The sequence below is a fragment of the Haliotis rufescens genome, unplaced genomic scaffold (genome assembly GCF_023055435.1).
Source record: "Haliotis rufescens isolate VD_foot unplaced genomic scaffold, xgHalRufe1.0.p SCAF_6, whole genome shotgun sequence".
NCBI classification, from domain to species: Eukaryota; Metazoa; Mollusca; class Gastropoda; order Lepetellida; family Haliotidae; genus Haliotis; species Haliotis rufescens.
This window is the reverse complement of record NW_025964334.1, coordinates 60,374,336-60,388,045: the sequence shown is the minus strand read 5'-3', so window position 1 is coordinate 60,388,045 and position 13,710 is coordinate 60,374,336. Positions and strand designations below refer to the sequence as shown.

The following is a 13,710-nucleotide window of genomic DNA, read 5'->3' as shown; positions in this document are numbered from 1 at the left end:
ATGTGCAGTGTGTGGGGTTACATTGTAAAGTATAGAATACATATTTACGAAACTTGTGCTTCCCAATCCAACCTGGGATATTGTCATTATACCAAAGGATGGTAACAGAAAGTGCCTTGCATTCAATTGTATGCACCTAATTTTCCAATATTCAGTCTGTTCCTATCATATACTAAATATCGTGCAAAGGTTAAGGACACACTTGGCCAACCACATATAACGACCTCCATTTGACATAATTATCAAAATCCGATATATTTGATATCTATATACTTACCCTGCTCGCCTTTTCATGAACACCTGGTATCATGATATAGTCGGAATGGTACAATCGACTCTGCTTTATGCAGAGTTTCTATTGGATATGGAAAGGGTTTTGTCGCTTTATGTACATATATACAATGCAATCTCTTGCTGTAAAACAAAAACGTAATCCCAACGGAGATCTCTCACCAAGAGAGGGGAGAGAAAACACCAGCAAGAAACAATTTGCCCAAACACGGCTACCACCAGGTATCACGTCACCCAAGGTGTTGAGCGAATCAAGTTCATTCCAAAGAAGGTCCCTGCGGGGAAAAGCAGAAGGGGTGGTAACATTGCCTCAGTAATGTAGGATAAGTATATAATATATCAGATATTGATCAATTTGACTTATCCTGCATTACATATATTGCTTTAGTGAATGAGTTTCCTTTAAATGCGGTGTACTGTGACATTATAAAGTTATATATCGGTAGATATGATACTGGTCTATAGATGGAAACACATTTGATCATACATCTGTCAGTTTAAAGTTAATTTTGACAGCCCGGGCTAAGTCGGATCAAACACAGACCAATCACTTCTGATAGAGAGAATGTACAGGGAAAAGGGCTTCACTTTGAGCAACGTGTTTTCTACCGCAATGTGAGACACTAAAGTGGTATATAGGTAGATATAATACTAGTCTAGAGATGTAAAGTATGTGTAGTAATTTTAGAAGTGCTTTGACGGTTATTAACACGTGTCGTGACATTCGCGAATATCCACTTGCAGAAAACATCTTGTGTTGGTTTAACATGAATTAGTAAAGGTTAATAAGGGATGCCAAACACGTTAAATAATGAAAGACGAGTAATCAAAACACTGTCATTTCCTGCCCAGGACATCACATCCCTACACGCTAAGGTCGGTGAGAAACCTTCTCATCAAAGAAAGGACACTGTCAAGACACTGACTTTTCTACGAGGACTCTCGGTATGTAGTCATAATTATCAGTTTATTACATTGCTGCAGATGCACTTTGATTCGATTTCAATTAAATGAGCAAAACTATACGTTTCTTGACATTTGAGATCTGCCTAGATATGCACGTTTCGTTTTATTATTCTGTAATCCATTTTAGTATTACCCGCTGACCCCCGGCCCGGCCCGACTGTTCTTGGCCCGACATTTAGGCAATCCCACACCGGTGCCCAGGCGACTCAGGGCTCAAGGAACTCGTGGGCAGGAGATAATACATTGTTTCGATTTCTGTTGAGATTCGGTCGACGCCCATTGCATTGTATTTCTACAGTGATTCTTTGTCAGGAATGTTGTATATTTTGAGGAAGTTACTATATTTAAATACTGGTGTGGCGTGTAAACTTCCGGTATACCATGGACTTGGGCCATGATATATTTGGTGATGTTCTAGAGCCCCTAGCCTGATGAGGGCTGTGTGAAGGCAAGAAAATTCCAGTAGCTACTTCAGCTCTAGTTATTTAAGGAGACAACAGCATGCCTGTCACATCTCTCTCACCCATTTCATTACAACCAGACCAGCTTCCGTATGAGGCTCACCCATCACCCCTGAATTCCTGTCTAGGTCCGCCTCAGAAATTTGAACGCTGTCGCGACTGGGTAAATAAACAGTATTACCACTGACTTGTGCTCTAATTGTATTTGATACTGACCACTGCCCTCACATAATGTTTTGTTGTTGAATATTGTACTACTACTCTATTGTGTACTGCCATTGTAATTGCCGTGCAGTAGTGTGTATTGATGTGTCAACCTAGTTAATGTTGTAATACATTTGTTGATTGCTTACCACTTGTTGCTTGTTTATTGGTTTCACACTAAAATCTTTATGGTACAGTTTTTTTTCAATTATGGAATCGACACGTAGTGTTTGGCTTGTATTGAGTCTATGTAGAATGTAGAGGGAAAAGGGCTTCACTTTGAGCCCCTCGTTTTCTTTAAATACCGCGACCTGTGACATTATGCAAGTTTATTCCCACAGGAAGGTGGTGGGGAAACCTTCAAAGGGTCTTGGCTTGAGTGAGGCTGCTCTTCGGTGACTTGATCTGTCAGATGAATCAGCATATCGCTGATTAGGTCGTAAAAAAAATCAAATAGACGCCGGCAGTTCATTTTATAGCTTCTTCATTAGTTATTATAAACAAAAGAAGGAAGAAGGAAGAAGAAATCGTATGCCTGTGTTTAGATACAGAAGTAGGCGAGATGTGTGACTCAAATCGACTGTCACCCCCAGTGTTAACATCAACACAATCTGACGGTGGGGGAAACAGGGATAGTGCCTAGTGGTGCACTATCAGCGAAGTCCTGGATTGGGGTTAAGTTGTCGTAACACCAATGACCCATAATTGTGATGCCTCCTATATCCTCTACTTACAGGTCTTGCAGATCATGGCTTGGGAAGAGTGTGTCAGATTTCAAAAGCATCCCTCCATTATCAAAGCCACAGTGCAGTTGCCATGTGGCGTCATCGTAAATGCTCTGATTTCATTGGGATTGTTTGCTTCAGGAGGAAGTATATTTGCTGCTGAGTACGTCTGTAGAATCGTAGACCAGAGCGAGAAGCTGATCATGATTTTAGATACTTCTGACCAGCACATTAAAGTCGGAACATAGAGGCACTTTTTAATACCATGGAGTTGTCAAGTGAGGTAGGGCCGTAATACAATTCTGCTTCATCTTCAGATTCTGCTGTATGTGATAATGGCAGGACGCTGAAACGCCGATCTGGTTGACATGGAAGTTGTTTATACTGCTGTAAATTGCCAACAGATGCCCAGATGTACTGCACTTTGACGAGACAGTTCAAACAGTGACCCGTGAAGATCTGGGATAGAATAGGTCTTCAGAAACCCATGATTGCCGTAGGTGACGAACGGGATCTGGTGGTCATTCTCGCTGACTTGGTTGATGCATGTCATCGTATCCCAAAGGCGTGGATCGATGCTCATGATGTCAATCACTGGATTGTATGATTGTATGGTCCAGCTCGATTATTTACAGACTGCCGTCATATAGCTGGAAGATTGCTGAGTGCAGCGTTAAACAACAAACAAACAAACAATCATGTCGCGGTTGTGTTGCAACACCTGTCCATAACAGGTGGACGAAACTTCTGCTTTTAGACTTCAAGTTTGTAGGCTTTGAACATGAGTTGGAGTTTGGTTATGTGTGTATGTGTGTAGCCTTCAGATGACCCCTTCCATACAAGTACACTAGAAAGTGGTCGATGAACAATAAAGTAGCTTTCATAGGTGATTTGTCATGACCCTGACGGAAAGACAATGATGAGAAGCCTCTGGAGCAGCCTTTGGATATCAAAGCTGCTTCCTTATGGTCAAGGTGTGAAGATGGTGATTGAGGCTGGCTGTGAATACAACTGTGTTCGGGTATCCAAGATGTCAGACCAAAGGCGTCTGTTCGAAGCATCCACTGATAGCTGCAGTCTGAGTGACGCCAAGTGTGTTTGAGGATGTACAAGACTACCTTGCTGTCGTCTGCTCCCCACCTCTCCAAAGAGATTCCTCCAAAGGCGTTTAATGGGAGTATCCACCATCAGATCAAAACGTAATGTATTAGATGGAAGACAATCAAGGGATTCTCATCGTGTATGAGGTAGGGTTGGAGAAACATTTGAAGCGGCCGTAACTGAAGGCAATCCAATAGCATCAAGTCATGTGCTGATTGTCAAGATACGTATGAGGACTTGACAATCTTTCAGGCGCACTGGACCCTTTAATCCCGGGGGTATCGGCTCCTGAACCTTGTACCACTGATCTACGGTCACTTTAAGAAGGCCTGCTGCTCTGTTGAAGTGATAGCTGATGAAAGGTAAAGCCCATGTTGGAATCAGGAGTTGTGAATAAGTTTATCATCCAGTCCAGTTGAAATATCAGATGTCGAGGTACGCCGTGATGGGTTTCGTCACTCGCATAAAAATCCACCGGGCCGTGGAAATGTCAAATGAAAAAAAACTCATGTAATTCCTGTCTGACAGATGAATAGGGATAAGCAGCTTCGCATTCTCAAGGTCGATACTACTCATGAACTTCCCCGGTTGAACAGGATCCTGGGAGCTGCCAACATGATCATCTTCCGTTAATCTCTGTTGAACATGGCCATGTAGTGGATCATTCACATTTTGTTTGAACCCTTCTAGGGGACTAGGAACACGGGAAAAATAAAACCCTGCGTCAATGCGCCTGTTTTTTTCCCATTTGGATGTCTATGTTGAGCCTGTAACTTTGACGTAGTATGTTGGGTTTCCAAGAAAGGTCCTCCAAAACCGCGAGCTTCTCCCTTCTACCAGTTCTGGCTCCTCACAGACATTTACCTTTGCCTGTACTCAGCTGAGAAGAACGACCTTATACTAGAAGACCAACCTGTAGGTCCCGTGACCAAATCATGGAAACAAAAGTTTGAAAGTGTTTTTGAGTTTCCTGATGTATACTGAACAATTTTGACTTTGGCTGCTCGGTTGAAAATCCCGGGCATTTTGGGGAAGGGTCAAGTACAAAAGTCAAACAGGGGTCAAAATTCAAAATTGTGTCGATATGCATATCAAATTACTCGTGCAGTCATAAGGAACCTTGAAATATATAGTTTGTTATACTTCCTTAAATGGGGGAGCTATGGCCAAAAACGTTGAAAGGTCAACGCACTTTTGGCAGTCGGTGAAATTCACAAACACAGTTAACTTTGTCCGATAGTCATGATTTTAGTGTCTAATAATATGTTTTCTGACATGACAAATTCAACCAAGCAACTTTTAAAATTAAAAAGGGTTACCTTGACCTTAAAAATCGAAAATGGTTGGCTGCACGAAGAATGCTTCAGCCAAGTCACAGGATCCTTGGCCAAAAACGCAGCATATTTCAGAATCCATTGACCAGTAATGCTTTTCTAACCTTACTTTAGTGCACAGTTCATCATCCTACTCTGTGTCATACCGATCAGATGCAGAGTCGGAATCACTGTCACAATCACTAGTATCTGAATCTGTGTCCGATTCTACAGAGAAGTTTGCTCTGGCATCACTCAGATGTTGAGGCAAGTAAGCATTCTTCCATGACACAATGATTGACATAACGTTAACCTCGACGTCGGTACACTCGAACCCGTCCATCGCTGTGGCTGAGGTGAAACCGAGACTCGTCAGTGAATAGAACTTGTCCCCACTGCATGGCCGTCCAGCGTAGATGCTGTCTGCACCACTGTAGACGTGCTTGACGGTGGTTTCCTGTCAAAATGGGACGACTGGCGGGTCTTCTGGCGACAATCCCTGCACATCTGAGGTGGCGACGTACGGTTTGTGAAGATATTCGTCGAAGGCCAGGGATGCTTGTTGCAGTCACTGTTGCTGGCTGGAATCGATTCCATAGGTGTGTTGTTCGAATCCAGTTGTCTTGTCGATTATTGATTACGCATGGCCTGCCACTTTGAGGATAGTCACTGACTGCATTCGTCTGTTGCCAACGTTGCCCTAAACACCAAATTGTGTTTCTGTGGACGTTAAATTGTCTTGCAACATCACATTGACTCGATCCTGCTTCAAGCATACCAATGGCTCGCAGATCTCATTTTCAGAAAGGCGTGGCATTTTGTAATGTTGACTAATTGCGTAATTTTGTTGTTCTTCTGAGTGGTTGTTGTCAGCACCATGGTAAACAATGCATATGGAATCCCGTTAACGCACATGTTTGATACCCATTCTTGGGTAGTGAAATGCATGGGGCTTGCATAAAAGTTAACCTTTGCATGGAATGCATGCTTTTCTGTAGCAGTTGAGTTTTTGTTACTTTATTCCATACATATACTACAATATTGAAATCCAAACTTTACTTGTTTGAAAAATACACTAAAATATTGGTGTCACAGGAACTTTTGTTGTTGAGTATATGTAAAGTTAAAAAACTATGACATTTACCTTGTGATGCACAGCCTTGATGTCCGTGATTGCTAACTGAAATGTAAGAGATGTTGGACAGGTCATACTGGGACACTGAACAACCTGGAGCAGGAAAGCAACGTTAGACGAGTTGGACAGGTCATACTGGGACACTGAACAACCTGGAGCAGGAAAACAACGTTAGAGGAGTTGGACAGGTCATACTGGGACACTGAACAACCTGGAGCAGGAAAGCAACGTTAGACGAGTTGGACAGGTCATACTGGGACACTGAACAACCTGGAGCAGGAAAACAACGTTAGAGGAGTTGGACAGGTCATACTGGGACACTGAACAACCTGGAGGAGGAAACAACGTTAGACGAGTTGGACAGGTCATACTGGGACACTGAACAACCTGGAGCAGGAAAACAACGTTAGAGGAGTTGGACAGGTCATACTGGGACACTGAACAACCTGGAGCAGGAAACAACGTTAGAGGAGTTGGACAGGTCATACTGGGACACTGAACAACCTGGAGCAGGAAAATAACGTTAGAGGATTTGGACAGGTCATACTGGGACACTGAACAACCTGGAGCAGGAAAACAACGTTAGAGGAGTTGGACAGGTCATACTGGGAAACTGAACAACCTGGAGCAGGAAAACAACGTTAGAGGATTTGGACAGGTCATACTGGGACACTGAACAACCTGGAGCAGGAAAACAACGTTAGAGGATTTGGACAGGTCATACTGGGATAGTGAACAACCTGGAGCAGGGAAACAACGTTAGAGGAGTTGGACAGGTCATACTGGGGTACTGAACAACCTGGAGCAGGAAGCAACGTGCGAGGAGTTGGACATATCGTACATATGACACAATGTCAGAAGCGACTGGTAGCAAAGGGTTAAAAATAGCAGATTTTTAATCAAGGACAGGCTAAGAGATTTGTCTGTGAAAAAGGTCGAAGCGGATTAATAGTTGAGTTAGTCTTGACGGGAGGAAAGTGCACAAGTTTTTCATCAAGCTGAATCCATGCTCAACCTCTTCAGTGGAAGAAAGGATAAGCAGTGCCCTGTGTAGGAGATGCGTCATCATTGGAAAACACTCACCAAGGACACTATCTTTGCGAACAGCCTGATACAAATCATTCATCTTGAATTCACATATCATGATTGTTAAATATATATAGGTTCCGCAAAATATTTAGCAAGGCAGACCATCTGCCACATCATCTGGGCAGTTTTCTGGATCAAGTACACGGAAAGCTTGAGTGGGTGAGTGAGTGAGTATGGTTTATCGCCGCTTTTAGCAATATTCCAGCAATATCACGGTGGGGGACACCAGAAATGGGCCAGAAAGCTTGAAGCATATAAAATTCTGGAAGGTAATTTAAACTACCGACGTTTACTACAATATCTGAAAAACTATCGGACCTACTCAAGTCAAAGTTGGTATAAGATGATTAAACAGTCATACATTACTGGATATTACATTTAAAGACAATCGGTGCATGAATAAACAATCTGTGTCTATTTAGCTATCACTATATTTCATCAACAACCGGACCTGTTGTCACGGGTGGAACGAGCTTTCATTGTAACAGCCATCTGCATCATGTTACCCCTGCGTCACAGGGCCATATGACACAGTTCAACCAATCAACTCAACTCGAAAGGTTGCACGGGAATCACGCACGTTGAGACGCCCAACGCTAACACCGTATTCGTGCATGCGTGATTCCCGTGCAAGTCATTCACTCTTTCACAGAGATTTGTTCACTTGTTCAGATTGAGTGATCTGATCTTGCAGTTGTGTACATTCCTTCTTTCAACAAAATTTACTTCGAAGGGGATAATGATAACACAGCCAAAGCATGGCTTGATATATTTTAACTCACGATATTTATGAATGAAAAAAGGCTCCAGCCTGACTAGTAGGGGGTTGTCAATTGTGTCAATATTTTACAATAAACGGCGAATGTCGTTGAAAAAATCCCAAATTTGAATTAATATATTCCCAATTTCGATCACTCAATCTGAACATTTCAGTTACAAATCTCTGTGAAAGTGTGAATGACTTCCGACATTGTGATTTAAAACATCCAACAATGAGAATAGCTTTTGGTATTGATCGCTGGCATAAAATATTGTGTGTACATGACGGGCATCTTTTCTTATTTTGCCCTTGCCCCTCCTGTCAGTGTCACTGACACCTATCAGACTCAGTTTTTTCGAGTTTCACCGCTTTAGTACAGGGGCGTACAGTGAAAATTCAGATAGAACAAGGAACTGAAACATGTTTATTTCACAGTGGGGATACAGGCGTTGTTGGGTTTAAAGAAAGGTGGTGTTTGTCTTTTGAAGTTGACTTTGCGCTTATATTACCATTAGTTGACGAAATTCCAAACAGGCGACTTGTTTATCGAATATAGTATCCAGCAAGAATGGATATAGTATTCGCTCATGACTTACCAAATATGTTTCCTTGTCCTACAATGTTGCATTTGGTGGCTGTGCCTCCAGCCATTCCTATCACTGTCTTCACATCCTTCTCTTCCCCCTAGGTGGTCTGAGGTGAACCAACATTCCGATTCCAGGCACCTTGGGCTGTCATATGAAACAGAGAAGATATGACAGAAGCTTTCATAGATGCTCCAGTGAAAACTGACAACTTTCATGAAGAGACAAAACAATGAACGTTCATGTTAATTATTGTATTTTCGTTAAAGATAACTGTCTTGTTATGTTTGTTCATAAGTGGCCACGCTGAATCGGAGCAGAGCTTATTAAAGCTTTGTTCTAAGGTCCGATGAATCTTGCATGAAGGTTATGTAGGGTTATGGCTATCTCTGCCTTGCCTTACCTTACCTTACCTTACCTTACCTTACCTTACCTTACCTTACCTTACCTTACCTTACCTTACCTTACCTTACCTTACCTTACCTTACCTTACCTTACCTTACCTTACCAAATATCGAATTGCATTGGACATAATTTTTGTCACTGATGCGTCAAATTTGGAAATGTCCTCCACACGTCTACCATAAAACCTTTTGAAAGCTTTACTGAGGCCTTGAATGTTGTAACCTTGTAACTTCTGAGCAAGAGTCATTTTATGCTCTTTAAAATCTTCGATTGTACCTTAAAGCTTGTGTAATGTAGACAGCAAGGCTGGAATATTGCTGGACATTAAGGCAAAGTTGAAGTTTTCCATTATGTCACAGGGGCGGTCGGGTAGCCTAGTGGTTAAGGCGTTCGCTCGTCACGCCGAAGACCCGGGTTCGATTCCCGACATGGGTACAATGTGTGAAGCCTATATCTGATGTCCCCCGCTGTGATATTGCTCGATTATTGCTAAAAGCGGCGTAAAACCATACTCACTCACTCCATTTTGTTACTCTTTATCTTTATGCATAGATCTAAATATGAAATAAATGATATGGTTTTATGGGTCCCTTATATTTCTATTTTGGGGGATTAATCAGTAAAAGGAAATTGGCTATTTGATGGTTATTGAACGATATCCGATCATCAATATACCTGAAGATAAAAAGCCTCTTTGCCAATTTACTTTGTTTTGACTTTGCCAATCTGAGGAGAAATTTCCGATTTATATGCATGAAGAAACAGATCAGCAAAAGGGGAACACAAATGGTGGCCATAGGCCAAATTCCTGCCTAAATGTCTCACCAAAACAATTTACAAAAACGTTATGATTTCACAAATTTGGTTTCTCAGTAAACTTCAGATGACATTTGTTTTCATGTTTGACAAATTTTCCTGAACCTCAGAAAATAGAGATGTAACTGTTTTACCATGCTTTGTAACAAAAGCCCCATGGGTCAGCATTCATAATGATCGTGAAGCATGTCATCAGTGCATACAAAATCCCTACATATGCTAAAAAAAACGTATTGTCTTTTGCAGAATAAAATGACATCATATCCCTTCAGCGAATCCAGGGAAACGAACATACTATAATGAACTTGGTCAATAAAAATTTGAAATTTGAGATAAAACATCACAGGACATGATGATTTACCGATTAAATTGTATATCTAACTTGCATTGTTTTTATATGATTAAGATTACCGTGCGTATTTTCTCAAAAACTAAGCCGGAAGTAGCAACCAGCTGTACACATGTTTCTCGGAATCTACCGGTGATACGATAAAAAAATACGAAATAATATAATTTGTTTTGATACATGAGCAGAAGAATTGTATCTGAAACTATATTTTATCAGGAATAATTTATTCCAATATCATGTTATTTTAGTTGCAGCTTTACTATTATCTATATATATGTGATATAAATTATTAACCATAAAGCGTAGCACTTTGGTACAGCTGATCGCTATTCCCGGATATGTTTTTTGTATGGAACGATTTGACCAATCACCGTCGATGCTCCCGCGCCCGCGATAGCTAAAACCTTTTGTTGACATATAATAGTCAAACTACAACAAATATGACTTTCAGCAAGTCAATGTATTGCATTTATGATATATATATCCATTCTCTATCCACTAAAGTTTGTTTCAAGGCGTCAATAGCGGTAACATGACCGTGGTTGCTGTAAATAACGGTTAGTTGTGCGATCTCCTGATCACTTCAAATATAATTTCGCCGAAATGAGCTGAAACAATATTGAATGAAATTTTGAATAAAATTAATAAAATAGAATACAAACTTAAGTTCAGATATATAATGAACTCTTTTTACAACCACTACAGTGTAATTACATGATTAATTTGCGTTTTTCAGTGCGGACTTGTTGTACGCAATGTTAAGTAGTTTGGAATGGTTAAGTGACGTTGTGAGGTTGTGATGATGCCATAGAGGATTAACCACTGTGTTCGGTTGTTACCAAAAAATATACACACAAGTGATTAATCTGCCACGATTAGAACGACGCTTTGTCGAGTTCTAATCGTGGTAGATTAATCACGAGTGTGTAGATATTTCGGTAACAACCGAACACAGTGGTTAATCTTTTTTCTCCCATAACAATACGCCATAAAAAGTCGAGCTCGTAGTTGAAGATTTCCCGTGTTTAGTAACCACTCAGGATACCCCCAGCCTCGATTTTGAATATGTTCAGTAAGACAACTGTACCATAAACAGGCAAAATGGATCTAGCGAAGGCAACTCACACGAGTTTTCCGTGACAGGCAAGCCACTTGTTAGCCTTCATGTTATGTTTTTTGTTAACAATTAAAAGTTGATGGGAGGAACGTTTTCAGAATTATTAATGTGATTTGATATTTGTTGATGGCTTTGGATTACTCGGCCCCTAACTTTATTTACATTCGTCTTGCCGTGACTATCAATCTCAATGCACAACACTAAATAGGCAGTGATAGGTTCACCTTTTGAGTGTATGTAAATACATTATTCGTTTATTTGTCCGTTAGAAACTAATGTAATAAACCCCAATATGAAGAAATTAAATATTGTCTTTTTTGTAACATAATGTTAACAGAAAACAAGGGCCATAGGAACTGTCAGCAGGATTGATCAGGCAAGATTCTATTAACTCAGGCAACTGATCAGCTGATTACTGCTAGGTAAATCTCCTCAACTCCATCAATGAATTGCAATATTTTTGAACGAATTTTCGTCTTCAAAATGAACTTTACAGTGAATAATCTAATATGTAAAATTATGATGACTTCATATGTTGTCTTTTTTATATTTATTTTTTTGTTCCTGAACATGGTGAGCAAAAAGAAATTATTTACTAATTCAGTGGATAATGTTTCTTTTGACCATAATATTTAACATCATATCACAAAAAAATGTTACTTATGTTAAATGAGTTATCTACTTTTCCCATATTTGAGTATGACTCAATGTGAATTTGACAAGGACAATACTTTATTGTGTGTGAAACATAAGTACATAGGATATATGCAAACAATAAATTATCATTTCAATAACTATACAAACATTTTAATACCCTTGTAATATTACGTTGTTATTTTACTGCTACAGTTACATCCAAACTTTTGTTCTTTCTTTTTGTTTTATCAGATTATAAATTAAGAATTACTGATAATAGGTATTTAAAATTTAACATGTTTATTATCATGAAAACAAGACTCATAATAAATATATATTTAGTGACCTGTTCATATGTGATTTTTTTGTAAAAAGAATTTAATTTTAAATTTGTCATTGCTTATGTTAAGAAATTAGGTTAATGGTAAATGTTATAAGATCACCTCTTGTTGGTCGTTTCTTCATCATCCATAAATTTGAGTTTTTCTTTACTTACCAAGTTCTGAAAATTTACACATTACACATTAGAATAAATTAAGGTCTGTGATTAAAATAGTGACACAGCTTTCCACTCTCAGGCAGCCAATAAGATTGTGTGAAAAAAATAAACCACTGTAAACCTTGTAATGGGAGAATAATCCAGGAAAATAACATTTCTTTTTTCTCCATATGTCCAGCTTATCATCCAAAGAAATGCTGAATAATTATCTTTATAATTAAGCTAGCTATGCATATTGGGGTTCTTTATCGTCTATGATAATACAACAGTTGCATTATTAAAGAACTGTTTTTTCAATAAACATGGTAAATAATAAGAAAACCTCTTTGGTTAAAAGAATATACATGTACGTGAGACAAACATAATTCAAATTCCTTTAATCCTCTGTATTGTCTGATAATTCTGAAAAAAATCAGCCTGAGTTTTTACCTGAAAATGATAATATGAAATTAATTTTGAGATGATTCCATCCTATCCAAAATACCAAAAATATTTTAAGATGCATAAATGTAAATCATTATTGAAAATAAAGAATATTGTTTTTGAAAAACATTCCTAATAAGGTTGATTGGTGCCCACCATCTTTATCTTCATCATTTTGTCTGCTCCCTATAAGAAATCAAAATAGCTGAGAAAAAAATATAAATACATAGATCTAGGTACTTCACTTAATACATTCAAGTTTAAACGTAGTATGTTTAAATAATTGAAGTCTTCAAGTTAAAAAAACAAACAAATAATTATAGGCCAAAATGATTGACTTAAATCTGGATAAACTCTAACTGTTGAAAGGGGAAACAACTGCGGTGGTTGCAAAACATCTTGGTTGTGAGATGTTCGGTCTGGCAAAGGTTAATCGTTTAATGCATCAAAAATTGAATATTGCTTTTGAAACAAATTATTGAAGGTGTTTATTTTGTTAAAATATGAAATATAAGACTCGATTATTTTAATATAACTATGAAATAGGTTTTTGACGCTGGGTTACACAAACTGATTTTTGTTTGAGAATGTTTTTGACTTTAAAGCATCAGCTCCTTGTTTGAAAAGATACCAGTGATAGTCCAAAACTCATATTGACAGGCTGCACAATTTCTTTAGTTCTGTGAGATGTAAGAAAATGTGAAGAGTAAATTTGAGGACAACAGACAGCAGGCCATAGCATCTCATACATGTGGTGTGTCCTTTTCTAAGCCATTTACCAAACATAAATAGTCATTAACATGTAGGTTGTAAACATTTGGTGACAGTTGGAACAG

General features: G+C 39.1%; 1 protein-coding gene and 1 long non-coding RNA gene across 3 annotated transcripts in view; one reads left to right on the top strand and one right to left on the bottom strand.

Annotated features, from left to right (window-relative positions):
• LOC125374886 overlaps positions 1-13,710 on the top strand; it is a 67,104-nt gene that overhangs the window by 5,164 nt on the left and 48,230 nt on the right. Inside the window, exon 2 of the long non-coding RNA XR_007218780.1 lies at positions 560-562. This is a non-coding gene — a long non-coding RNA (uncharacterized LOC125374886). The remainder of the gene's footprint in view (positions 1-559; positions 563-13,710) is intronic.
• The window catches only part of LOC124119618, a 62,058-nt gene that overhangs the window by 3,656 nt on the left and 44,692 nt on the right, over positions 1-13,710 (bottom strand). Inside the window, exons 3-4 of one of the 2 annotated variants that reach the window (XM_048386586.1) lie at positions 8,642-8,776; positions 6,206-6,241 (exon numbers count right to left, since the gene is read on the bottom strand). In XM_048386586.1, the coding sequence (XP_048242543.1) occupies positions 6,206-6,241; positions 8,642-8,696 (91 nt within the window). In that variant the 5' untranslated portion in view covers positions 8,697-8,776. The remainder of the gene's footprint in view (positions 1-6,205; positions 6,242-8,641; positions 8,777-13,710) is intronic. The other variant, XM_048386587.1, reaches the window with a different exon arrangement.